The sequence below is a fragment of the Meriones unguiculatus genome, chromosome 2 (assembly GCF_030254825.1).
Source record: "Meriones unguiculatus strain TT.TT164.6M chromosome 2, Bangor_MerUng_6.1, whole genome shotgun sequence".
NCBI classification, from domain to species: Eukaryota; Metazoa; Chordata; class Mammalia; order Rodentia; family Muridae; genus Meriones; species Meriones unguiculatus.
In genome coordinates this window covers 74553312-74580069 of record NC_083350.1, presented here as the reverse complement: position 1 = coordinate 74580069, position 26758 = coordinate 74553312, and the positions used below count along the sequence as shown (strand labels likewise).

The window sequence follows — 26758 nt, the reverse complement described above, 5'->3', positions numbered from 1 at the left end:
GTCAGAGACCGCTTGGCCTGAGCGTGCAGAGGCCACGCTGCGTGGATTAGGTTCGGTGACCGGGAGGAAGCAACCGGGAGGCAGCAACCGGGAGGCGGTGCCCACCAGCTCAGAGGGAGCCACACCAGCCGACCTTTGAACCCAAGGCACCGGGACCGGAGGTACGGCCCTCCCGGGGACGAGTGGCCAATCAGAAGCGAGAGCTCCCGCGTAAAGGGCGGAAGAGAAGCGGCTCAGTTCCGGCCGCGGCCGCCGCCGCCATCTGTCACCTCGTTGCCCGTGCCCCGCCCGTGTCTTCGGCGGAGCCCGCTCCTCGGCCTGTCACCTCTCGGCTCCGTTCTGGTCTTTGCCTTCTTCTCGGAATGGATCTGGTCGGAGTGTCCTCACCCGAGTCCGGGCCCGCGGCTGCCTGGGGACCCAGGAAGGTGAGCAGGGGTCGCGGCTGGCACAGCTGCCGCGCTCACGCGGGACGCCGGTCCCCGGAGCCAGGAGACGGGACTCGGGCGGCTTCGCTCAGGCGGCCCCGGGTGGCCGGGTCTGACTGGGCCTGTGCCCTGCCTTCTCCGTTTGTGGCCTGGACGTGAGCGGAACGCCCCACACGGACGCTGAGACGAGAGGGGAAACAGCAGGCTCTTGTGTTTGTTTGTTTGTTTGTTTTTACCAGCCAAGTGGGTCAGCGCAACCTCGAGAAAGTTTAGACAGAAAATGGCTATAGGGAGCTGTTGGCTTCAAACGAAGGCGGTTATCCCAGTTCGGGAACTTGTTTTTGAAATGGTAAAGATAAACATAGGCGCTCCTTCCCCGCTCCAGCTAATAATACCAAAGTGGGCAGTAATGCTGTAAAATGCTTGTGGCTTTTCATGTTCTGCCCTAGACTTGCCTTCTCTGTACCGCTGGAATGGCAGACTAAGATTCTTTGCTGTTCACGTCTGATTTTGAGCCTGTTCTTTTTCGTGTTGTATTGGTTAGGATGAAAGGACCGCTGACACTTGGTCCTTTGGGGTTTGTATTCCTCAGGTTGAAGGTTCAGAAGGGGATCTGCCCTTTTAAACCTCATAATAGCTTTTGCAAGCTATCACAGAACATTTGCTTCGTTTATAATTAAATTATTAACTCTTACTGGATCATGCTTTTTACAGAAAAGGAGATAATTAGCTGTTAAGTTTGGGGAGTTGGGGAGGTCTTTGGTTTTTCAAGATGGGTTTCTCTATGTAGCCCTAGCTGTCCTGGAACTTGCTCTGTAGACCAGGCTAGCCTTGAACTCGGGATCCCTCTGCCTCTGCCTCTGCCTCTCGAGTTCTGGGACTAAAAACAGGCACCACCACTGCCTGGCTCAACTGTTAAGTTTTTTAAAAGCTGGTTTTATCAATTTAAAACCTGTAGGGAGAGTCAGCTACCCTACTGGTAAATGTGGGTGTATCTCCATGCCATTTTACCCTACTGGTAAATGTGGGTGTATCTCCATGCCATTTTGCCCGTTGTGTGTGAGGCTCCGACGAGGTCAAGATTAACAGACATGAAAGGACAAAATTAGACAGAGACCATAAAAACACAGGCCAGGTTCTTTCACTTTCTGCCTTTTAAACACCCATACCCACAGAGGTTGTGGGAAAAGTTCAGTGAAAACATTGGACCCTCAGGGCAAGTTTCACTACTTAAGTTTGTTGTGTGTTTTTTGACTGAAGTATATGGGGGAGCCCATCCCGAAGATACGTAGCTGGAATAGATGGAATTGAAGGTGGACAGTAGAACAGAACAGAGGGAAACAGAGTGGAGTTAGCCTCCAACTAACTCTAGTAAAGACACACATTTATATCCCAAACTTGCTGCCTTGGAGTCTTTTGAAAAGCATGAGTGTGCCAGCATTCATCCAGTCAGCCTGCAGAATGATGATGTCATCAGATCTGATGAAGACTCCGGAAAACTCTACTATACTTGAGAGAATGAGAATTAAAAAGACAAAGCATATCTTCGTAATGTTGAAAAAATTTTGCCCTTACAGTTCTTCTGATAGAATCCCAGTGACCTGCTCTCCTTGGGTAAAAGTAACAGAATGCCACGCTGCTATTACAGACAAAAATTTGTAGGTCATAGCACAAGAAAGCAGGAGTCTGTCAAACCAGAGGCAGAAGGGGGGAAGTCTCTAGTTCTGACAGGGAGTTGGAGAAATGAATCCACAGAACTGCCACAGTTCTCACCAGAGGCTGAGAAACTCAAAGCCAAGAGGAGCTTAAGGAGACGTGACAAAGCTGATGTGGTATTTTGGGTGTAATTCTACAATAGAAAAAAGGCAGTAAGGGAAAACTAAGGACATATTAATAAGTAAGAATGGACATTATTTGTAACGTATTGCTAGGCATGATAGTGTGTCTGTAGTCAGGATCCATTCAGTAGCTGTGCCTTCTGGTCCATACCTGTAATCCCAGCACTGTGGAAGCTGAGGCAAGATGACTGAGGGCAAGTGGGGGGTGAAGTTTCAGGACCACGGTTGGCTGTATACTCTGTCTGCAGGAGTTACATTAATGGTGATAAATGTGCAATACTAGTACAAGATGTGACTCTTAGGGAAAACCTGGATCACTTTCCCAGAGGTGTTTGACTCAGACATGTGTCCTGGGTTATTTGGTTAGAAACAGGATCTTCCTGTAAGTTGTGATTTTCTTTCTCTCTCTCTCTCTCTCTCTCTCTCTCTCTCTCTCTTTCCAAGACAGGGTTTCTCTGTGTAGCCTTGGCTATCCTAGATCCGCTTTGTAGACCAGGCTATCTTTGAACTCACAGAGATCCACCTGCCTCTGCCTCCCGAGTGCTGGGATTACAGGTGTGTGCCACTGCACTGACTGAATTGTGGTTTTCTTGACTTGCTGTAATAGAGGACTGGATTTTTGTTACTGTGTGCCACTTTTGTGTTTGCCGTTTTCCATTTTACCTGAGTCTATCTTTATAGATAACATCAGTAAAGACCTTTCTATAAAGAGCAGCTAGGGATAGGCACATCATTGGGAACAGAAAGGTGAGAAGGCTGGTTCCCCGTCAGTCTGCTGCTAGAATCTTGAGGAGCTGAGTTCAGTGGTGCAACTTTACCGGATTAGAGGTTGGGACAGTTTCAGTGGTAAAGATTTAGGAAGCTGACTGTGGCTCTGTCAGATCCAGTGTTAGGTTTATGTACACAGTACCTGAGAGAACAATTAAAAGGTGAAAGATTTTGGCACATGGTTTCAGAGAGAAGACGATGGTCACTTGGCTGTGTTTCTGGGCCATAGTGAGACAGCTGTCAGGGAAGTCAGAACTGTTGATCTGGAAGGAAGCAGGGCAACCTTATGGCCTTGTCTCTGGAAAGCCCGCAGAGACACACCCAGAGGAGTGGTTTGAATCTAGGCGTTTCTTGAATGATTGCATTGACAGCCACAATTGACCTCAGATGCACTCAGAAAGGGTTGTGTTGTGTTTCTCAGACGAGCTCCATCTTCTGTATGGAGGAGCAGAACTGTAAGAATCACTGGTGGGCTAGGAGGCCGAGTTTTCCCATTGCTTTAGGTATACTGCTGCTTTAAATTTTTAAAAGTTTATTGTTACTGTGCGGATGTGTGATGTGGGTGTTGGGGCAGAGCACATCGCTCTGGTTTGCATGTGGGGATCAGAAGACAACTTTGTGGAGACGGTTCTCTCCTTCCAGCCCTGCATGGGTTCTGAGGGTTGAACTTTAAGTTGTCATGCTTGCTCTGCTGGTGTCTATCAGTTGAGCCATCTCACTGGCCCACCACCTCTTAACTACTCGGTAAAACGTTTGATTTACTGTAGAGTCAAAAGAGGTTGACAGCAGACTCTATATTCCTGGTTCTAGTTCATGAAGGAAGCCTCCAGTACATTTCCTGAGCTCATTTCGGCAGGATGAGCTATGGAGTGTTCCCTTCCCCAAAGCTGTCCCTCACAGAACCCAGGAGAATTGTAGAAGGCTTTTACTATCTACTTTTAAATGTTTCAATTTGGTTTTAAACTGTGGGAGTCTGAAATTCTGACTGACTTACCTAACCTGAGGAAGTTGCCTCAGTGTGAGGTGGCCCAGTTGAACTGGTTGGCAGAGATAAGGGAAGTATAGCTGTAGCATATGAGGTTCCAAAGGACATGGTCATTGTGAGTGGGCAGTTCCGGTGTGCTGGTCGTATCTGTGCTTTGTGTTTTTGCATTTATCTTTTGGGACTAGAGAAATAGCCACCTCAAAGTAACAAAATTACTGTCTGACATTGTTGGTTCTTCTGAGAAGTTTGTCAGTTAATAGTTTATGTTTAATGTCTCTTGAAATCTGGTGGTGACAGTAAACCATGAGCCTCAGAAATAGGCAGGCAAGATGGAGGAAGGGATTTGAGATCAATTTGAGATGCTGAAAAGCACCACATCCCTGCTGCTTCTAACTACATTTGCTTATCTTTGCATTGTTTCTGTGGCGTGTATCATTCAATAATTACTTGAATGTTTCTGCACCTGAAGCTCTGTGCTAAGTCCTGAGGATGAGAGTGTGCCCCCCTCAAGGTGCTCATGCTGTGTCCTGACTGTAAACCTTAGTGATGGTTCTGCACTAACGGAGCTTTCCTTTGTCTCCTTTTCTGAGCCTTTAAAATGTGGATGATATGCCAGGTGTAGCGTCTTTAATCCCAGTACTTGAGAGGCAGAGCTAAGTTTCAGGATAGCCAGAGCTACAAAATAGAGAGACCTGAATGAAAGCGAGGACATGACTGCTTCAAAGGATGGCTGAGGAGAAAGGTTTTATTATAGATATGAGGGAAAGTACAGCCAGAAGCATCTGGAAGGGTTCTGACTGAACCAGGCTATGGGTGGGGGAAGAAGAGAAATAGGCAGGTGGGCCAAGAGAGGAGCCACAGATCACGAGACCAAGAGAGTGCATGGCCAAAATGGCTTGGTTATTGGAGCCAGAAGCTGGGGGAAGGGAAGTCCAGCCACTAGGCTGAAGACCTTTAGCATAGGGGTGGGGTGAGGGATGCGGGAGGAGCCACAGGTACTGAATGGGACTTTCTGGGTTTCTTTGGGATCTGACAAGACCAACCAACCAATAAATAAATAAATAAAATATAGCTACTCAGTCATGAAATGCTTTAAATAGCCTGGGCACGTTTTGTATACTTAGTTAGCTAAATGACTTAAATATAGGAAAAACTGAAGTGTTATCTGTTGGGTTGGGAATGTAGCTCATGATGGAGTAATTGCCTGGCCTATGACGCCTTAGATTCAGTCTCTACCACTTCAGAAGAAAAGGGGCAGGAAACGGTTATACTGCTTACTTAGTCCTTGTCAGTAGTGGTGAGAATCGTGACTGGGAGAATACAGTCATCTACTTTTGGAGCTTGGACTTTGGAATTGATCACACCAGGAATTTCTTTCAAATAATTTATTTTTACTTCACATGCATTGATGGTTTTGCCTCCATGTATGTCTGTATGAGGGTGTCGAATCCCCTAGAAATGGAATTATAGATAACTGTGATCTTTCATGTGGGTATGGGGTCTTCTGGAAGAGAAGCCAGTGCTCTTAACTGCTGAGCCGTCTCTCTAGCTCCCAGACCAAGCATTTCTAGGTTAAAGAGCAGAAAGGGCCAAACGAAGCCATGTTCTTCACATTACAGAGAGCTTCAGTCACCCTTCAGGAAGTGTCTCTCTGTTCTTTCTAGGTGGGGCCTCTGTGAGGATGGCCAGCCCACAGTGGCTAGTGGAGGTGTGTGCACGGGGCCTTGTGGACCTCCTCTGTCTCAGGCTGAGTCCAGACAGAGCTTGCTCTGGCTCCCTCGGACATGAATAGCTGTCATTGTTGATCAGCCTCAGGCTCCACTCCCACCAGTCTACCCAAGGCAGTCCTGACCTGCTCCACAGTGCTCTGGAACCCGAACAAGGGTGGTTCTCCTACCCAGTAGTCTCAGTCTTGGGTCCCCTCGATGTCTTACCTTAGCTAAATAGTTTTGTGGATAATATAGATGTCACTGTTTGTTACTTCTCTGGTAGACACTTAGACTTTATACCAAGGCAGTGAAAGCAACAGAAAGTTTAATTAAGGGAGTATAACTAATAAAATCTACATTTTGGTAAAAACAATTTTGTGGAAAATGGAATCAGAGCAAGGAGTAGATGATGAGTTAGCTGTTTTAGGAAAGTATGAAATAAACCTAGAATCTGTTGCAAGAAAGCTGAGACAGTGGTGTCATTGGGGGAGGCTAGTGCTGAAAAGAATATCAAGGAGCATTACTCTTTTGTAATCATACTTTGTCGAGTCTGATTCTCAGATCCTGACATTTAGAAATACATATTTTGTGGCTTGTTCTTGGTTCTGTTTGAGCATTTACTCAAACACCTTAAAGAGGATTGATACTCTTTGTAATGAGCCATATCCTTATGCTTAGATTGGAATTTGGCATAACTTCTGAGTGGGATTTGAATTGTTTTATCTGGTGAAATTAATTTATTTTTCTCTTCTGAGACAGCCTTGCTTTGTGGCTCAGGCTGACCTCAACCCCACAATGCTGACTTTTCTGCCTCTCCTTCGGCCTCCTAAGCACTGGAATGACAGGCGTGAACCGTATGGCTCTTGATGTAGTCTAGTCCCGTAAGAAAATATACTAAGGAAACTAATTCACAAGCAGAGAGGTGTTTGGTGAGAAATGATTTGGAACAAAGGGAGTTACTTGAACTCCCTGTCTCCTGGGTATGCTATGTAGTAGCATGGCACTTTTTCAACCTTGAGAGCCACCCAACGGAAGGTAAACTGTCTAGCACTGGGGGTGCTAGAGGGAGAGACTCACCACCCATGAGTTGTCCTTTGACCTTATTTGTGTGTGGTGCTTGCACACAAAAGCAAATAATTAAAAATGTAATTTAAAAACCAAGATTTATGCTGAGAGATACTTCCTTTTAAGGTGAATTTTGTGAAGAGCTAATCATTCATTTTGATAGTTTTAACTAGTTTAATTCTCAAAAGATAACCTCGTTTTCATGTTATTTCATTATTGTTATAAAGCTTCTTCTCTTTTGTTTAAATAGTGCCCGTGGGCTACCCCTTCAAACACAGCGTCCTGCTCACTGACCGAGGTGATGAGCGAAGAGTTGGCCAAAGAGCTGCAGTTGGAAGAAGAAGCAGCTGCTTTCCCTGAAGTTGTGTACGTGGCGTTCATGGCACTTGCTGTAACAAAGCTTTAGAGTCTGACTGGGGACTGTCATTACAAATGAGTAAGAGCGTGCTCAGAGAGCTGTGCAGAAGGAAGAGCTGGTACCGCGTTCATTTCTGATTCTCAGTACCGACTGAATAGCCTCTAAAGTTTGGACATTCAAATAGCACTCCGACAATTTCAGATTTTAGAGTATTTCAGATTATAATTTTTCAGATCAGGGATACTTAGCTGACTCTATGTAAATCATATGAAGTCTGAAAACTTCAAAACTGTTAAGTTCTTTTGGTCTTAAGCAATTCAGATGGGAGATTCTGAGTTTGTATTATCTTTGACAAACCACTGTTTCTCTGAGTTTTGTTCCTGTTAATGCAACAGTTGAACTATTGAGGTATAGTTTTCTTATTAGTTTTCTCTATATTTTGGTTAGAACACAGATGAAAGGCATTCTGGGTCTCCGTATGGATTTCCTGACAGACCCCTTAGGTCCCTCTCCCAGCTCTCTCAGTTCTAGCTGCGGCTTTCTCAGAGTTGGCTGTGGGTCTAAAGCTGGCTGAACAGGAGATGGTAAATGCTTTGGTAAACTTTTGCCCCTTCTTCGGTGTGATTTTAGCATTGAAAGACACTTTCTACTCTCAAAGTCAGTAGCTGTTTGCACAGCACCTCAGATCAGCTTATGTCACCTTATTTTGAATAGTGTTGCCGAAGGACCATTTATTTCTGGAGAAAACATTGACACTTCCAGCGACCTAATGCTGGCTCAGATGCTACAGATGGAATTTGACAGAGAATATGATGCTCAGCTTAGGCGTGAAGAAAAAAAGTTCAATGGGGATAGCAAAGGTACTGTGACCTTACTGTGATATTCCCATTGGGAGGTAGGAAATGCTTGTGAACTGTCCTAAATAAAACTGTCAACCATTTTTACCTTTTAAGTTTCCATTTCCTTTGAAAACTATCGAAAAGTACATCCTTTTGAAGACAGTGACAGCTCTGAAGATGAGGTGGACTGGCAGGACACTCGTGACGATCCCTACAGACCAGGTACCTTCTGTTTTGGGGGTACATTGAGAAGGATCGAGGACTAATTTCTCCAGTGGGCTTGCTTAGATTTGTGTTTATGTTTGAATCTCATCTGATAATTTACCCATTTTACATTCAAGAGTCTCTTCAGGTAGTGCTAAAAGCAAGACTTTACTCTTTGCTCTTTTTATATTCTTGGCTTTTCTTAATTGCCTTTAGCAAAGCCAGTTCCTACTCCCAAAAAGGGTTTTATTGGAAAAGGAAAAGACATCACCACTAAGCATGATGAAGTAGTATGTGGAAGAAAGAACACAGCAAGAATGGAAAATGTAAGTTGTAGAAAGTATTCTCTCTCAATCAAGAGTTTAAATATATTTTTAAAACAGCATTCTAGTCCAGGTATTGTGAGCATAACTTTAATCCTAGTACTTGGGAGGCACACACATATATATGATCTACATCATGAATTACAGGCCAGCCAGGAATACACACTCAGACCCTTTCTTAAAACACAGAAACAAACAAGCCAACAACATTCTGGATACAGTACAGTAAATTTCTAGGACTTTCTTTTATTTATTTCCTATGGTCTCATTTCATCGTTAAAGCTGACCTCAAACTCAAGAATCCTCCTTCTGCCACCTCTGTGCTGGGTGCACTCCCCACATCAGGCTGCAGAGGAGCTTTAGATGATAACCTGACGACCACAGCCTCAGCCACTAAGAATATAAAGGACCTAAAATAAAACCCTATGAGGATAGTTTTAAAACCAATGTGATTTATAAGACTCTAAAATTAAAAAATAAAATTGAGCAGCCAGGCAATGGTGGCACACACCTTTAATCCCAGCACTCGGGAGGCAGAGGCAGGCTGGTCTCTGAATTCGAGGCCAGCGTGATCTACAGAATGAATTCGAGGGTAGCCACGTTTATACAGAGAAACCCTGGCTCTAAGAAACAAAACACACAAACAAAAACAAATAAAGCTGAGCCTGCGTAGCACTATAGCACTTGGGAGGTAGAGGAAGCAGGACCAGGAATTAAAGGCCATCCTTGGCCTCATATGATTTCAAGGCTAGCCTGCGTACATCAGACCCTGTCTTAAAAGAAAGAAGTGAATTTTTAGTCCTTAGGTACATTATTTTATTTGTTTCTTTTTTACTAAATAGCATTTCTGCAGGACCCAGCATTGGTGATGGGCCAAGAACTAGAAGGAGGAAGTGATTACACTTGTAGACTTTTTGCTCTTGTAGAGCTGGTGCTCAACTTCAATGCCTTGTGCGTGTGGAGCAAGCCAAGTTTTATGCCTGAACTAGCTCTGTAAAAGTAAAAATAAAATGTCATTTTAAAAAAAATGTATTTCTCGGGGCTGGAGAGATGGCTCAGAGGTTAAGAGCACTGTCTGCTCTTCCAGAGGTCCTGAGTTCAATTCCCAGCAACCACATGTTGGCTTACAACCATCTATAATGAGATTCGGTGCCCTCTTCTGTCATGCAGATGTATATGCAAAATAGAGCACTCATATGTAAAATAAAGAAATAAAAAAAATTTAAAAAAAAATGTATTTCTCAAGGACTGCAGAGATGGCTCAGTGGTTAAGAGCACAGAGCACTTGTTTTTCCAGAGGACCTGAAGTTTGATTTTCAGCGCCTACATCAGGTGGCTCACAACCACTCATAAACTCTAGTTCCTGGAGCTCTGATTTGCATGCATACCCACACACTGTTAAGAATGAATCTTAAAACTAAACAATTTTGGAGAGATAGCTCAACAGTTAAGAGTACTTGCTACTCCTGCAAAGGACTTGAATTTGTTCCCCAGCACCCATATGGTGGCTATAACCACCCGAATTCTAGTCCCAGAGAATCTGATGTTCTTTTTAGTTTTCGTGGGTACCAGGCACACATATGAGGCGCATACACACAAAGAGGCAAAACACTCACACATATATTTGTTTAGTTTTTTTTTTTTCCTTAATTTGTGTGTGTGTGTGCATGTGAGAGAGACAGACAGTCAGATAGATGTTCAGGTGCTTGTGGAGGCCAGAAGAGGTTATTGGCTCCTCTGGCACTGGAGTTAAAGGTTACTGTGCACCTGTTGCCGTGGGCGCTAAGAACTGACTCACGTTCTCTGGAAGAACAAGTGTTCTTAACTGGGAGCCATTTCTTCAGGCCCAAATAAAGAAATCTTTTTTTTTTTAAGTATTCTCTTTCATAAGTATTGTGCTTAGTAAGAATGTAGACCTTGCCAGGCGGTGGTAGTGCACGCCTGTAATCCGGCACTTGGGAGGTAGAGGCAGGTGGATCGCTGTGAATTCGAGGCCAGCCTGGTCTACAGAGTGAGTCCAGGACAGCCAAGGCTACACAGAGAAACCGTGTCTCAGAAAAAGAAAAAAAAAAAAAAAAAAAAAAAATATATATATATATATATATATATAGACATTAGCACACAAATGTGTGTCTAGTAAATACCTCATTGAATGTGGTTGTATTATGTTCTGACCGGAAGTGTTCTGTATGGCTGTGGAGCAGTGCTTCAGCAGTTCTTAGGGATGAGGGAAGATCACCTAAGCCTGTCTTCTGACCTGTAACTGTATTTGCTAGTAAGCACTTCATAATGAATTTAAATTTAAATATCCACAGGGTGGCCAGCAGCTACTTAAAGTGGACTATGCTACCCTACAGCTGCAGTGGAGGTGGTTGGTATAGTTTACTGTAGCAACTTAGTCTACTGCAATAATTATGAAGTTCTGTTTCTTTGGTAAGGTTTGATGTAGGCTGTATAATACAACATTGTGTTTTTTGGCATGAAAATAAGGTACAAAGCCAATGCTGAGAGCCATTCGTTCACCAATATGAATGAATGGTGAGGTGGTTTCTCTGCGTAGAATATGTCTTTCTTTGGTGTTGCTCCTCTGTGTCAGGCAGCTCTGCCCCTGTGGTACCTGTGGGTTCTGCATGAGGTCATCTGTTAGAAGACTAACTTCTCACTGTTGTTCTCAACATTGTCCCCATATGAAAACTTTAACTGCTTTTTTTTTTTTTATTTTTTATTTTTTGTCTCAGTTTGCACCAGGCTTTCAGGTAGGGGATGGAATTGGAATGGATTTAAAACTCTCCAACCACGTTTTCAATGCTTTAAAACAACATGCGTACTCAGAAGAGCGCCGAAGTGCCCGCCTCCACGAGAAGAAGGAGCACTCTACCGCTGTAAGCATCCTCCCCCCGCCCCCCACTCTGGTGGAACATGCACATTAGAAACGTCATGTTTGAGGGGAACCTCATGATTACTCCCCCGCTTCACCTGAAATTAGTTTTCAAAATCAGTGCTGCTCAAGTGACTTTGCTTTTTGGCCTTTCTTTCTTCCTTCCTTCCTTCCTTCCTTCCTTCCTTCCTTCCTTCCTTCCTTTCTTTCTTTCTTTCTTTCTTTCTTTCTTCATAACAGTTAATCAATTGTTCAAAACCCATGTTAGGAGTTTTCAATTTCTAGAAGCAGTGCTGCCAGGCACGTAGGATTTGGCATAGAAGGTGAAGCTACTCTTCCTGTATGGCCCCTCACATGAAAGTGCCCCAGACAGCAGCCATGGCTCAGCCTCCAGCAGTGACCACCATCTCTAGTTGGCTCATCTGCTGTTTACTCCAGGAGCCAGCTGTCCTGGCCCAGGTGGCAAGCATGGAACTGGTGGTGTGGCTGCAGGCTGCACTGTTACCATACACCCGGCTGGGCTGTCACCAGGGGCTTCAGTGGAGCCTTCAAACCCTGATGCCACCTACTGTGGCTCCTGAGGAACCTAAGTGGCTTAGCAAGAACCCTTGGTGGCCCTTGACTTGAGATTCAGCAAGTTTCAGTGTGTCCAGAGCCTGTCTGAGGTCACCCCTGAGGGTGTTTTAGTGAAGGGGAGAAACAGTTCAGGCCTGCCAGGACTGGTCTGCTCAAGGTGTTCAAACTGAGCTGAGGTGGCCCACGCCTATCATCCCAGCACTTTGGAGTTGGAGGCTAATGCAGAACTATTGCCATGAGTTTGAGGCTAGCCTGAGCTTCACAGTGATGTCCTGGCTTGCCCAGACTAGTGAGATCTTATTTAAAAAACAAACAAAAAAAACAAAACAAATTACAGCTACATTAATTGCTCTCTAGGCTAATGTAGTTGAAGAGATATTTGAAAATTGTTTATGAAGGTATAATATCTAAACTGAGTTAAACCCTGGGTCTCCTGGAACTTGATTTGTAGACCAGGCTGGTCTTGAACTCAGGGATTTGCCTGCCTCTGCTAGGCAAATGCTAGGACTAACAGTGGGTGCTACTAAGTTCACCTATTTTTTTTCTTTAGTAATAATCTTATTGCTTCAGAATGCCATGTCTAAATAGAAGTTCACTGAGATGACAGAGAATTTGTGGCTGAGCAAATGGTTATATGACTACCTTAAGCCATCTGAGTGATAGTATTTCTAAATTAATTAGAATAAAGTTTTTTTTCCCCAGAAAAGTTATTTTTTTAGAAACAATAGTTTAGAGTATATACTGTACATTTAGTTGAATATTCCAGATGTTTAAAATTGTACTTTATTTTATATGTATGGGGATTTTGTCTCTTGTGTGTGTCTGTGTACTATATGAGTGCCTGGTGGCCTTGGAGCTCCTGGGACTGGAATTATAGACAATTGCAAACTCACCTGTGGGTGCTGGGAAATGAACTCAGTTCCTCTGGAAGAGCAGCCAGTGCTCTTAACTGGTGGGACATTTCCAGCCCAGATGTTCCAGATTTTTAAAAATAGGTTATTTAAAAAAAAAAAAATGGGAGAAGGGGGAAGAGTGGGTGAGGATGAATGTATGGTGTTGGATTCGAGGTTTGGCTTTCCTTGAAGAGTCTGCTTTTCAGACCCACATCACCTTCCACAAAGCGGGGGGCCAGAGGTAGGCAGACAGCAGTGCTTTGAGAAGGGAGGTGATGCTCTTGGAGAACAGTGTCCTTTGGGAGGCTGGTTCTCCTGGTACAACAGAGCACCTCCCACTGCATACAGAGGTCCATGGGGAACTGGAGAAGGAGCTGACTTCCCCGAGGTCAGCTTGGAGAAGGCACAGCTAATAGTGTTCATCTTCAGACGCATCCAGAGCAGGTTATGACTGGGCATGGCCAGGGAGTGAATTGGGCCTGAGTCACTTGCACATAATCTTTGCCTGTGTCCACACTCAGACACACTCTACCTCACCTGTTCCATGCCCTCCCATCTTGGTGAGTGTCCTTCATTGGCTCTCCTGACCTTTGGACATGCGTTACTATGGTTCTGCTGTTAGCACTTGAAGTCCCTTTGGGTCTAGTCCTTAAGAAGCTCTGACCCTTGATGTTGTCTGCCACAGAAACAGTGACTGTAGCTATGGTCCAGACTTGGGACTGTCACCAAACCCATCTCTTTAGCTTCATGACACTGGAGCTGAAATCCAGGGGCCCCTGAGGAAGAAACTGTATCCTGATCACACTCTTTTAAGAGCCTGCTTATACCCTTTAAAAAAGAGAATCTTTTGTGATGATCATTTTCACTTATAGTACTTTATCTCTTACAGGAAAAAGCAGTTGATCCTAAGACACGCTTACTTATGTATAAAATGGTCAACTCTGGAATGTTGGAGACAATCACTGGCTGTGTTAGTACAGGAAAGGAATCTGTTGTCTTTCATGCATATGGAGGGAGGTAAATGAAAAACAAACAAAAACCAAAACCACGGTGTAAACCAACACCTTTCTCCTCAGGACTGATGGATTTACACAGATAGTCAAACTTAATGCTGCATGGCAAGTAGAGTCATGCAGAAACCATTACTGTAGAAAATTTAGACATTTCTGAGCTGAGGTGGTCTTTATTTTGTACTTAAAAGGTTTCAAATGCTATGGATGAAGTCTTTGCCTTTAGTTTTTTCTTAATTATCTTTACACACACACCCATAACATACACACACATATCATATTGAATTGGATTGGTAAGTTCTGGAAAAGAATAAAAAGCAATGCTGGGCTCAGGGTTAGAGCACATGCTTGGCATAGGCAAGGCCCTGGTTCAATCCTCAGCACCAAAAAGAAGGTGGGGGGGTTTGCATTTTTCAACCTCTGATCTGAAACAAATTATACTCATTTGGAAACTACCCTTCACTTCATGGGATTTTTGTGAGGCTCATAATTCCTGGCATTAATCTTAGTAAACATTTCTTCCTTTATGCTTGTATATAAATTTCAATCCAGGCTTCCCTAAAGTATTATAAAACAAAAGACTGTCCATGGAAATAAACTGAAACTTTACAAGGAAATATTAGAAGTAGTCTTCATCGTCCTTGAACTTGCTTACAGGTCTTTTTTTCAAAAGTAACAATCAAGTCTAATCCTTCATAAATTTGTATGCATTTGTCTACTTATCTTAGGCAGTGATCTTTCCTCCCAGCCAACATACCTAAAGGACTCGCGGGTAGTAGTAGGCCTTTCTATTGTTCTGTGTTTCTAGACTGCACTATTCCTTTTAAAGTTTTATTTTTACATATGTGTATGTGAGTGTGTGCATATATGTACCAGTGACTGATAGAGGCTAGAAGGCGTAGATGCCCTGGAGCTGGAGTTAAAGGCAGTTGTGAGTTGTCTGACATGAGTGCTGGGAACCAGATTCCATCCCTCTGGAACTGGAAGTGCTCTAACCATGTCTGCATCCCTACACCTTGCTATTTTAAGTAACATTATGGAACATAAAGGGAGATTCTTGAATTTAGGTGTACTTTTACAGATACTCACGCTCAAGTCCTAATGAAGTCAGTACAGGCACACTGCATGCCTTCTTTTTCTTTTCTTGTTAGTTAGTGGAAGGCTTCACTGAATGGAATGCTTTTGCTTCCTTTTAAGTCCTGAGCTGGCTAGTGCAGCAAGTAATGTTTTTTGGGGTTTCATGTTTTTTTTCCTTTTTTTTTTTTTAATATGAAAAACAATTAAAAGTTAAGAGTATATTTTCTTGAGGCTGGAGAGTTGGCTCAGAGGCTACAGTGCTTGCGCAAGTATGAGGACTGGAGTCCCTGTGCTCCTGTGGTAGGATGGGAGGTGGAGACAGGGATCCTTGGAAGCTTACAGGTTAGCTCGCCCGGCCTGCACAGGCAGTGAGACTGCCCCAAGTAGAAGGCAAGGACCAACACCCAACCACCAGCCCTCTCTCACACAAACACATACATCAGAGAAAAAGTACATGTTTTTGCATGTCACCATCATAGGCAGTCAACTCTTGCCTAACAGGAGGGGGTCAGTGCAGCAAGAACAGTTAGGACTGTGAAAGATAAGTACATGTCACCACATACAGTCATTTAAGTAGGACCACAGTAGGGTAGGAAGAGTCACAAGGGGCGCAAGATCATGGCTAGACACCTTCAGGGAAGGCAGCATGATCCAGTTAGAGCTCAACTTTCATTTTAAAAGTAAGCAAAGCAAAACAAAAACAGTGTTGACAGCCAGTGCTAGTTGAAGAAGTACAGAACACATCATCTGGAGCTGCTTTTCCCAATCGATATTTCTGTGTGTATTAGCCAGAACTCTTTTTTTTTTTTAATTTATTTATTTATACATATGAACTCTCTTATTTGCATGTATGCCTGAATGACAGAAGAGAGAATCAGATCCCATTATGATGGGATGAGCCACCATGTGGTTGTTGGGAGTTGAATTCAGGATCTCTAGAAGAGCAGACAGTGCTCTTAACCGCTGAGCCATCTCTCTAGCCCCTAGTCAGAGTTCTTTAAAGGAACAGAAATAATAGAATTACACATATGTGCATATATTGGTAAACATTTTAAATGGGGATGATTTAATAGAGTGGCTCATAGTCTGTGCTCTGTTAGTCCAACAATAGATGTCTCCTCATGGAAAGGTCAAGAAGCTGACAGCTGTTCAATCTAGGAGACTGGATGGCCCACGAGTCCCAGTCTGGTGCTGGAGTCCCTGGGAGTTGCTAGGGAGCTGCTGGTCTTCAGTGTGCATGGGAATCATGAAGAAGCAGGTTCTCACACTAGTGAAGGGATGCCTTAGCAGCAGGACAGTGACTGGCCAGTGAGCGTGAGGGCAAGCAGACCTTCTGCTTTTGTGTGGGCTGCCACCGAAAGGTGTGGCCCCGGTTTAGGGTGGGTCTTCCCCCCCCTAAAATGATCTGATAGAGAAGAAACCCTTAGCTAGGTGGTGGCTGCACATGTCTAATCCCAGCACATTTGAGGCAAAGGCAAGTGGATCTCTGAGTTTGAGGCCAGCCTTGTCTACCGAGTGAGATCCAGGACAGCCAGGGCTACAACCTACTGAGACCCTGTCTGGGAAAAAAAAAGAAGAGTCCCGCACAGCATGCCAGCTGTTTGGGTTTCAGTTGATTACAAATACAGTGAAATGGAACAACCAAGATTAGTCATCAATGTGTGTGTCTCTAACTCTAGAAATAAGCACTGTGATAGTAGTTGCCCTGGGAGAGGTGGGGAGGGAAGGAGGGAGTCGGCTTCAGGTTTGTAGTCAAAGCGTCAGCTCTGTCTGTAATTTTATTACAGATTTCAGTTTTGTGCTAATCAGCAACTTTGTACTTTTATCAGACAGTAAGTTTAAAGATACAGGAAATTAAATGGTGTAAACACAGAAGATGGGTTTAAGAAGATCCATAAGCTGGCAAAGGAAGTCAGGCAGGAGGCACATAGGTCACAGCTTCCTGGGAGTTTAGAGTCCTCTTGAGCAACAGCAAGACCCTATACTATAGAGAGAAGGAACTGGGTATGTTGGTGCACACCAGATCAGCAGTCTCAGTGGAGGCAAGGGAGAAAGGAGTTCCAGCACATCCTCAGCTACGCAATAGATGTGGGCAAGCCTAGGCTGAGTCGCTGTCTCAGAAATAAAGACCAGAAAATTAGCAGAAGGAAATGTGATTTGCCTACAGCACATGGATGTGTTTTGCTAGGAGAATGATGAGATGAATTGTTTAAGTTGTACTCTGTGCATCTCTGTTTTTCTTTTTTTCTTTTTTTAAATAGGGTTTCTTTACTATGTGGGTAAACTGTCAAGTGACGGAAGGCTCATCTCATCACAGCCTGTTCTGTGTATAACATATTTAGGGCATTGGGGACATTTCTGCATTCAGTCTGTAATCTCTTTTTGAAAACTGCTTCCTCCCTTCACCAAGAGTTGAGCAGCTTCCATGTGCTGGGTGTGTTGGGTCCTGGAAGTGCCTGCTCTAACACAGTACACTCTCCGTCATCGCTGCCTTCAAATTACAATACATAAACAATGTCAGATGTGTGCTGTACAAAGTTTCAACAGGCCAATGTCATGGGTTTCATGAGTAGAACAGGGGATGTGATAAAGGAATGCTTGAAGGACATAGCCAGTGTGCATGGAAGGTCAGGTTGAACTCATTGCAGACTGGAGAGGAGGCCAGGAAGCAGGACAGGAAGGACTGTGAGCCTGGGAGGGTCTGCTGTCTGAGAACCATGGCAACCAAAGATGGGATCTTTATTTTCAAAAGATGACTTGGGCTACTAGAAGGAAAATGAACTTATAGTTTATTTGCCAGGTGTGGTGGCACATACCTTTAATCCCAGTACCCGGGAGGCAGAGCTCTCTGAGCTCAAGGCCAGCTTGGTCTGTAAGAGTCCAGGACAGCCAAGGCTGTACAGAGAAACCCTGTTTCGGGGAAAAAAAAAAAAAATTTTGGCTGTGGATGTAGGTCAGCACTGATAAAGTGTGGGGAATCCTGGGTTCAGTCCCTCGGGAAAGACTTCATAGCTGTTTAAATGAACCAGTCTTGGTGGCACTGAATTGAAGAATAGGAAGCTTGGAAAGTATGATCAACAGTCTGTGTTGTCAGATTGGATGGGGGATGAGGGTTGCTCTTTGCCAGCATAGCCAATGTTGGCACTGTTTCCTGAGGTAAGAGCCTAGAGTAAAGTTGGCCTAGGAAGTTGCCATTGAATTTGTTGTTGGCATGGGAAGTTGAAGACATCTGCAAGACATCTAAGCAAACCACGTATGGGTTGAATAAAGGGGCCTGACATTCTAGAGAAAATCAGGACTAGGGAGAGAAAGGTGAGTGAGTACTCTCCATAGATAGAGGACGTGTAAGGCCTTGGGTTTGCCATGGCACAGGAAGAAAATGAGCCTAAACTTTTGAGGCTGAATGGAAAAGTTGCCAGGAGAGAGTAAGTACAGAAAGAGGTTGCTGGCTTAATTCAGATTCTGTCCTCTGGAAGTACTTTTGTTTTCCAGCTTAGCATGTTTGTAAGTATTTAGAAGTAAATACTGCCATAGTTTCATCTGTCATCTTTCCTTCCCAGTTAGCATTATGATTCAGACCTCTTTCGTCAGTCCCAGCCTCTGCCTCCCTTGTTCCTCCTACTCTAACATTCTGATCACATGATCTTCATGAAGTGTGTCACTAAGAGTACCATGCTCACAAGCCCTCATGATTCTTGCTGCCTCTGGAGAAATGTCCAAGCTCTTTGCAGTCGGCCTTCCTCTTGTCCTGTCATTCACCTTTAGTTTCCTCTCACTAGCCAAGACTTAACTGGAGTGTTTCAGGTCCTCAGTCAGGTCCTGTGTCTTTTATTAATATTGTTCAAAGTCTCCCCATTGATCTGGTTCCGTTTACAATGCTGCTTACCTTGTACAGCCTCAATTGCTCTTTGTCCACTCATAGGCCTCTTCTGCACTCTCCTACTCTTTGCATACTCAGAGGGCCAAGCCCCTTTGACTCATCAGTATGCATCTGCCAAAAAAGAAGGAACTGTTTTTTAAAGGCTGCTCTAGGTGTTGATTTTGTTGAGTTTTATTCCCAAATCATGCACAGTCATTGTTTTAAGAAGTATGTTTTCTCATTATTTGTCAAGATTGATTCTATAGTCATGAAATACAGAACATATTATAGATTGAAAAGTATTTGACAGTTCCTTTGAAAGTATGTTTTATTAAAAAAAACAACCAACTAGGATCAATAGTGTATGTCTATAGTTATAGATCCTGGGGAAGCTGAGGCAGGAGGATCACTTGGGTCTAGGAGTTCCAGGTCATTCTAGGAAACATAGCAAGAACCCCTAAAACCTAATTTTTTATTAAGATATTAAAACTTGAAGGTATTAAAAAAGACAAACCAGATGATATAATGAAACAAAATAGGTGTGCCTGAGTGGGATAGAGTCTTTATTTTAACATGGTCTTACTGTGAGCTGGCAACGTATATTGACTTAGTTCTTCTTCTTCCCTTTAGCCTGGAGAATGAAAAGGAAGATGGTAAAGCTATACCAACAGAATGTGCCATTAAGGTATTTAAAACAACCCTTAATGAGTTTAAGAACCGTGACAAATACATTAAAGATGATTTCAGGTTTAAAGATCGCTTCAGTAAACTAAATCCACGTAAGATCATCCGCATGTGGGCAGAGAAAGAAATGCACAATCTCACAAGGTAAAGACAACAGGTGTGCTGCAGGTGACCTTGGGGATTGCTCGTTGGACCAGCACTGCTAGCCAGGCCAAGATCCATGCTGTCTTTAAAGCTGATTTACAGAAATAACAAAAGGCCTTGACTTTCTAATTCTTCATGAGGCTTTTTGTCAGAAAATTTCCATGTTTTGAACCAGAATTCATACTTTGTGAATAAAAAGCCATTTCCTTTCTTCCTTAACACTTATGGGAAAGTACAACATCATTTGCCCAGACATCTTATCATATGACAGCTCTGTGTAAACACTCTTTCTGAAGAATCACAGGGTTTGCAGGGCACCGACCCCACACCTATGCCACCCTTACACCATTGTACCTGTCAAGTTTTTCTATCAGGGGCTGAATCTTACTGTTTTTCTCTGATTTTCTATATAGAACATAGTACCAGCTCAACACAGGCTCTAGCTAGGTGTTTGTTGAATGGATGGCATGTTTTCTTCTTCTGATGGGTATATTCTTAATTATTTCTGTGTATACAGGATGCAGAAGGCTGGAATTCCTTGTCCAACAGTGGTACTGCTTAAGAAGCATGTTTTAGTTATGTCTTTCATTGGCCACGATCAAGTCCCAGCTCCTAAATTAAAAGAAGTAAAGCTTAGTGGGGAAGAAATGAGAGACGCCTACTATCAGACTCTGCATGTAAGTTGCACCTTTACAGCGTGTGTGCACTGACTGGTGGACAGTGTGCCTTAGTCCCAGCTGTTCAAGGCCAACCTGGGGAACAGAGCACAGGAGCCTGTCTTAGAAACGATGATAATCTTGTAAAAAGTATAGAATCATAACTTTTGAAGGTGGAGAAAGAGGGTCAACAGGGTTCTGTGAAGGACTGTTGACAGTGAAGTCAGGCCTGGTGATTAGCATCTGTGCTCTTGAGAAGACAGACACAGCAGGGTAGCCATAAGCTCGAGGCCAGCCTCGTCACATATTGTCTCCATCACGTAGATTATACAGTAATAAGACACTGTCTAAAGGGGGGTGCAAAGAGTTGTGTTGGCGATTATGAGCATTTACTGCTCTTGTAGAGGACAGAGGTCAGTTCCCAGCATGTCAGTTGCTTCTCAGCCACCTGTAATTCCAGTCCAGAAGATCCAATGCACATACAGTGCATACAGGAACTCACACACACAAAGTAAAAATAAATATTTTTTGAAAAAATAAAGCTGCCTGTAATCCTACAATTTGAGCAGCTAAGGCTGAAGGATTTCAAGTTCAAGGCCCACTTGAACTTCTCAGTGAGACTCTGTCTCAACAAAAAGAGTGGCTTTTGTGTCGATCTGTTTGTGTGTGAAATGGTTTTAGAGAACTTACGAGATTTGAACAAGTGCAAGCTTCATTCTTAGCATTGATGACATAAAATATGAAATAATTTTTCACTGAACTTAAGTCAAGTTTAACAGATAGAGTTCCTCCGTGTCTGACTCCTTAAAAGTTATGGTTCTTTAGCAATAAAGAAAGGGCCTATAGCTACTGTTGGGAAATCAGAGGGAAGCAGATTGGTGACATTATGGCAAAATGACAAAATTGAAGCTAGTAGGGAGTGACAGTAGTAGAGTACAGATGCTAGAATTGGAGAGCCTGTGTCAAGAATCTTGACAGTTACTTGTGTTTGTTGTGGGTGACAGCCGAATTAAATTTGAGGCCTTCAGCTTAAGTGTCCCTGATCCTGTCTTTATTCCTCTGCAGTGTTTTCAGTGAACACTGGAGAAACTTTGTGTGCACGTTACACAGTGTCTGCATGGAGGCCTTTGTGTCCCACAGCAGCTGGTGTGACTATAAAAATACTATACAATTAGTTTACTAAGCCAGGCCCCTCTGATTGTATCTTCCGTGGAGCAGATATCACAGCCTTGGCTTCATCACAGGGCTTCTGATCCCTGATGCAAACAGGGTTCTTGGGGTCAGGGAGTAGACTAAAGCCAGTATACTTCTGTGCAAACCCAAAGCTGAGTTTGCACTCTAGTGTCCTTGTAAAAAGCCCAGGATTATGATGTGTGCCCATAATCCCAGCCCAGGGGAGAAAATAGGCTGCCAGGGGCTTGCTGGCCAGGCAGTCTAGCTATAGCCACGAGTGCTAGGATTACAACAAGAGACCTTATTTGAAGCAGTAAGACACCAGACATGGACTTCTGTGTTCCACATGCATGCACATGCATACTCTACATGTATACATTCATGAACATGTACATGCAAACAAAAGAGACAATTAAAGAGGTAAACCACCTTCTACTGCCAAGAGAAGAACAGTGAAAAAAAAAAGAAATTTTTTTTTTTGGCCGCTTTGGGCAGTGGGGTGACTGGGGAAGAGATTAACTGATGAACTTTTGTTATTTAGTTCTGTTCGGGGTAGGAAACAAATGGTTTCCAATATGAAGCTAGGGGCAAGCTCTGATGATGAATGTGTGATACAAAGGCTGTTAGCCACATGTGTGCTACACACCAGGAACCTGCCAGTCTAAGGCGGAAAGTTCATGAGTTCAAGACCACCCTATGCTACATACCAAGACACTGGTTCACAAACAAGTATATATCTTCTCCACCATCACTGGCAGGAAATAGTTTCCCTAGGAATTGTTCATGCTCCATCGAGGCCTTAGTGAGACACTTGTCCTTTTTCAGAGGGAAGCAGCTTGCCTTGGTCCGTGGTTAGGTAACAAATGCAACTGGAATCTGACCCTTTGGGCTGATTTTGTTGTCACAACAAGGAAGCAGAATGTCACACACTAATTCTCTGACTGTCTCCTGCCATCCCTCAGCCCCCTGAATAACACTAATAGCAACAAAAAGGAAAGAAGCCTTTGTTTTGAGTCTCTAGCTCAGTTGTAGAATGTGTGCGTGAGTCATTGGGTTCAATTCATCAATGACAAACGTAAATAAGAAAGAAAATGAGTTTTGACCTTGTTTCTGGGAAGTGTTTGTTGATACATTGTAGTTCGTACCTTAGTCCATTTGGTAGAGGTACATTAGAGTTGTGCCTTCATTTCCTGACTGTTCACCTCCCTCCTCGCAGCTGATGCAGCAGTTGTACAACGAGTGTACCCTGGTGCACGCCGACCTCAGCGAGTATAACATGTTGTGGCATGCTGGGAAGGTAAGTGGCCCATTTCGTTCATACTCAGATTACATTCCTGATGTGAATTATTGTGTGTGAACACATCACTCTGCTTATGTTACCTAGGTCTGGTTGATTGATGTCAGTCAGTCCGTAGAACCAACCCATCCTCATGGCCTGGAGTTCTTATTCCGGGACTGTAGGAATGTTTCACAGGTGAGTGTGCAAAGCAATGTCTTTTAAAGCATTTACCAGGTTCAAATACTTTCCTCACTCCTAAGAGAACCATATTTTTAGAAATTGAAGGATAAGGAGATAAAGGAGACATTTTCAGAATTCATCCATTCATGGACTCTTGAGTCCTTGACTCATATGGCCTCTGTTTCTAACAGACTAAATTTTTGGTTTGCTCCTGCTGTGTAAGTAGCAAGTTGACTTAGTGCATGCATAGCGGATGCACCAAAGCTGGACATGGTGAGCCTTCGTGCTTCCTCCCTTTCCTGTTTGTGTGGGGAGGAGGATGGCCTCATCAGTGGAACAGTGGCTGCTACTGTCACTTTGAAACTTCTCTTCAGTGCAGAGTTGGGTTGCACATGGTTCCCATGTCGAAGGGAGAAAGCTTGCTAGCAACAGGTCCAAGAGAGGGAATAACTGTCCTGGAGGTAATCGATGGGCCTGCCCAGGAACTGTAATTCGGGGGTTCAGCGAATGTAGCAGTGCCAAGGTAACTGTCCACAGGGCACCACGCTTCCCACTGAGGAAGAGCTAGCAGGAAGAGGGCAGTTGCTAAGGACGGACAACGTCAGGCAGAACCTGGGTAGCTAAGCCTAGGGGGGAAACCACAATGGCTCTGGGTGGTGGAGGAGTCTGGTGGTACCTAATGCATGCTGGCTGTGAGAACTTCGCTGATGTCTATTTCTGGGCTGTTGCCAGTTTTTCCAGAAAGGAGGAGTAAAGGAAGCCCTTAACGAGCGGGAGCTGTTCAATGCTGTTTCTGGCCTGGACATCTCAGCAGACAATGAAGCTGATTTCTTAGCTGAGGTGAGTGGCACACAGCTCTTTGCCTTGTTGCTGCTGCTGCTGCTACTGGGGAGCTGCCCAGAACTTATAGCCCACCTTATACTCTACACCAAAACCACCCTCCACATCACGTGTCTTCCTCTTCTCCAGATGATACACACACAAACATGCACACACGCACACACCACTCAGTCTGCTTAAAATGAGTTGCTAGCAGGCTGGGTGTGGCATGTCTTTTTTTGGCTTTTTTTATTTTTTATTTTTTTTCCAGACAGGATTTTTCTGTGTAGCCCTGGCTGTCCTGGACTGCCTTAGTAGACCAGGCTGGCCTCAAACTCACAGAGATTTGCCTGCCTCTGCCTCCTGAGTGCTGGGATTAAAGGTGTGGGCCAGCACGCCAGGCTTGTGGCACTAGCACTCAGGAAGCAGAGTCAGGAAGCTCTCTGAGCTCTAGGGCAGCATGGTCTATATAGTGTGGTCCATGGCAGGGTCTGAAAACACAGTCCCAGCTTAGTCTTATTTCTTCTGTTTGAGGAATGAGGAAGTTGACGGGGTAACACTCTGAGTAATGTAAAAACAGTAACTCATAGAACCTACCTATCCTTAGCAAAAGGTAGAGGGCTAGAAGTAGCCACACACAGATATTCCTTCATTGTAGTACTAGAGCCACGGGAACAAAGAGGCAGAAAGCCAGAGTCCTTCAAGATCCCTTGAAACCTTAGGACAAAAGCTAAAAAGTAAAACAACCATTAGCTGTGGTGCATGCTTTACTCCCAGCTTACAGGAGGCAGATCTTTGCAAGGTTGAGGCCAGCCTGGTCTACACAGAGAGATGATGTCTGTCTTTTTTTTTTTCTTCATTGTTTTGTTTTGGGGTGGGGGGAGTTTCAATACAGGGTTTTTCTGTGTAGCCTTGGCTGTCCTGGACTCACTTTGTAGACCAGGTTGGCCTCAAACTCACAGCAATCTGCCTCCCTCTGCCTTAGCTTGGCGAGAGATGATGTCTTTAAAAAAGACATTATTCTTAGCATTTCCCCCACAAAGCAGAGAGTGGCTAGAGTCTGTTGTGGAATTCTCCACTGAAACTTGAGTAAGTCCAAGCCCTGATGGAGTCTAAAGTCAGGCAGGACATGGTGGAAAGCTGGCTCAATCCGATGGTATTCCCACTATTGTTTGGAAGTTTTATAGAGCACACAGCAAGACTGATGCAATTCTAGTTCCTGACCTCATAGAGATACTCAGTACTCAGTACCTCGGTAATCGAATCAAGTGAGAAGCAAACAGGTGTATATGCACACAAGTCACACACAAGCACAGAGGGTGTGGGGAGAATGAGGAGAGAAACAGAGAAAGATTGTAATTCAAGACCAGCATCGTTAGGAATGACCATGTTAGGAAAAGTGCCACCTTGGTCAGGTCTGCTCATACAAAGTCAGAACTTGACAAATGGATTCAATGTATTGGTTCTCTAGATAGAGGCTTTGGAGAAAATGAATGAAGATCATGTTCAGAAGAATGGCAGGAAAGCAGCCTCATTTCTGAAAGATGATGGAGGTCCACCTGTGTTGTATGCGGAATAGCACCAGCACGCTGCTCTCCACCAGCACAGCGGTGACACCAGCTGCCAACGAGTGTGGGTGACGTGAAATACCAAAGCAGGAGTGGACAGTGTTGCTTGTGTACTTCTCACTTGTAACCCACGTGCCAGATATGTGGAATTTTTAACTCGGCATTGAAAGAATAAAATGTCACTACCTCTCATCTTACAAAAAGATAATATAATTCTTTAACAGGTTTAGATGTGTAGCTGAAGGAGTCTGGATTTTACACAACTCATGATCTGAAATGTCTTGCTGAGGATTCTTACACAGGCAGTGTTTCCAAACCCGGGAGGTGGAGGGGCGGAGGTGTCGGCAGGTGAGGCTGCCTCCCCTCCTGCTCTCTGTTGTGTCTTTCCACAGTTGTTACCATCCGAAATTAGTCCTTCTCAGCAACTCTTCCAGACTGTGCCTGCGATCCTAGGGACCCGGGAGGGTGTTAGAAATGGGGATTTGGCTTTATAATGGATGGTGGAAATAGACGTAAGCAATGTACCTTGTGATGTACCAGCGTACATCATAAAAATATATGGAATTCTACATTTCCATCTCATAGCCAGGAAAGATGAGATAGGCTTTTGAAAGAAAGATAAGTACAGAAGGATTTCTTAACTAACTAAAATTTAAAATTTAACTTTCAGGTTTTCTTCACTTAGGTTAAATGGTTGGGATGTAACTCATTTTATAATGAAAATTCAAAGTATCTGGAAGGGCAGAATGTAAGAATCATATTTGATACATTTTAAGAAAGCAGTGAAACAAATTTCAGTGTACATTTCCCTAAAATTGCTCTTAGATATTGATTGCTACTTGTTTGGAGAAAAATAGAGAAAAGGACATGGTGCTGTTAAATAGTGGAAGACGAAGCCTGAATGCAGAACAGCTTGCGTAACAAATTAACCAGCTAACCTGGCCAGCTGGCCTCCTTACCCGTCTCTGCACTGGCTGGACTCTGCTATGTGATGGTGAGCAGTGTCCCAGAAACCACTGGCTGCTTGCTCGCACTTCATACCCCCTTCCTGGAGTCAGATTGGATCCACTAAGCAGCATAACTTCGTGTGTGGTTATGAAGAGTAATATAAATGTAATTTATATTCAAAGATTTTAACATTATTTTAAAATGCCAAATATGTTTTTTTCTAGGACTATTTATTTTTGTTTCTGTTATACTGCTTTTAGTTGCATTTCAGAGGAGTGTGACTTAGGTGACTCATCCCACTTCTGAGATGTTTGCTACTCTGCAACAAAGATTTAAATGAGGACTAATTATTGGCTGTACAGAAATTCCGGAGAACTCACTTGAAACAATCATTTAAAACTTTGTTTTCTTTCTTGACATATTCTTTCTCAAACCATTGCTTGGAGTGTGCTGTGAATTTGCCTTTCAAGAAATTAAAAAATGAAGAGCTCATTTTAGAA

The 26758-nt window shown here is 43.7% G+C and overlaps 1 protein-coding gene across 1 annotated transcript; it reads left to right on the top strand.

Annotated features, from left to right (window-relative positions):
- The first annotated feature begins 216 nt into the window (after positions 1 to 216).
- On the top strand, positions 217 to 26758 carry Riok3 (RIO kinase 3). The gene is made up of 13 exons (XM_021645415.2): positions 217 to 425; positions 7041 to 7156; positions 7863 to 8008; positions 8102 to 8209; positions 8408 to 8517; positions 11253 to 11396; positions 13751 to 13878; positions 19438 to 19635; positions 20153 to 20312; positions 22681 to 22761; positions 22849 to 22938; positions 23656 to 23763; positions 25214 to 26758. Exons 1-13 carry the CDS (start codon positions 363 to 365, stop codon positions 25319 to 25321), a joined length of 1560 nt encoding a protein of 519 aa, XP_021501090.1. The 5' UTR covers positions 217 to 362; the 3' UTR covers positions 25322 to 26758.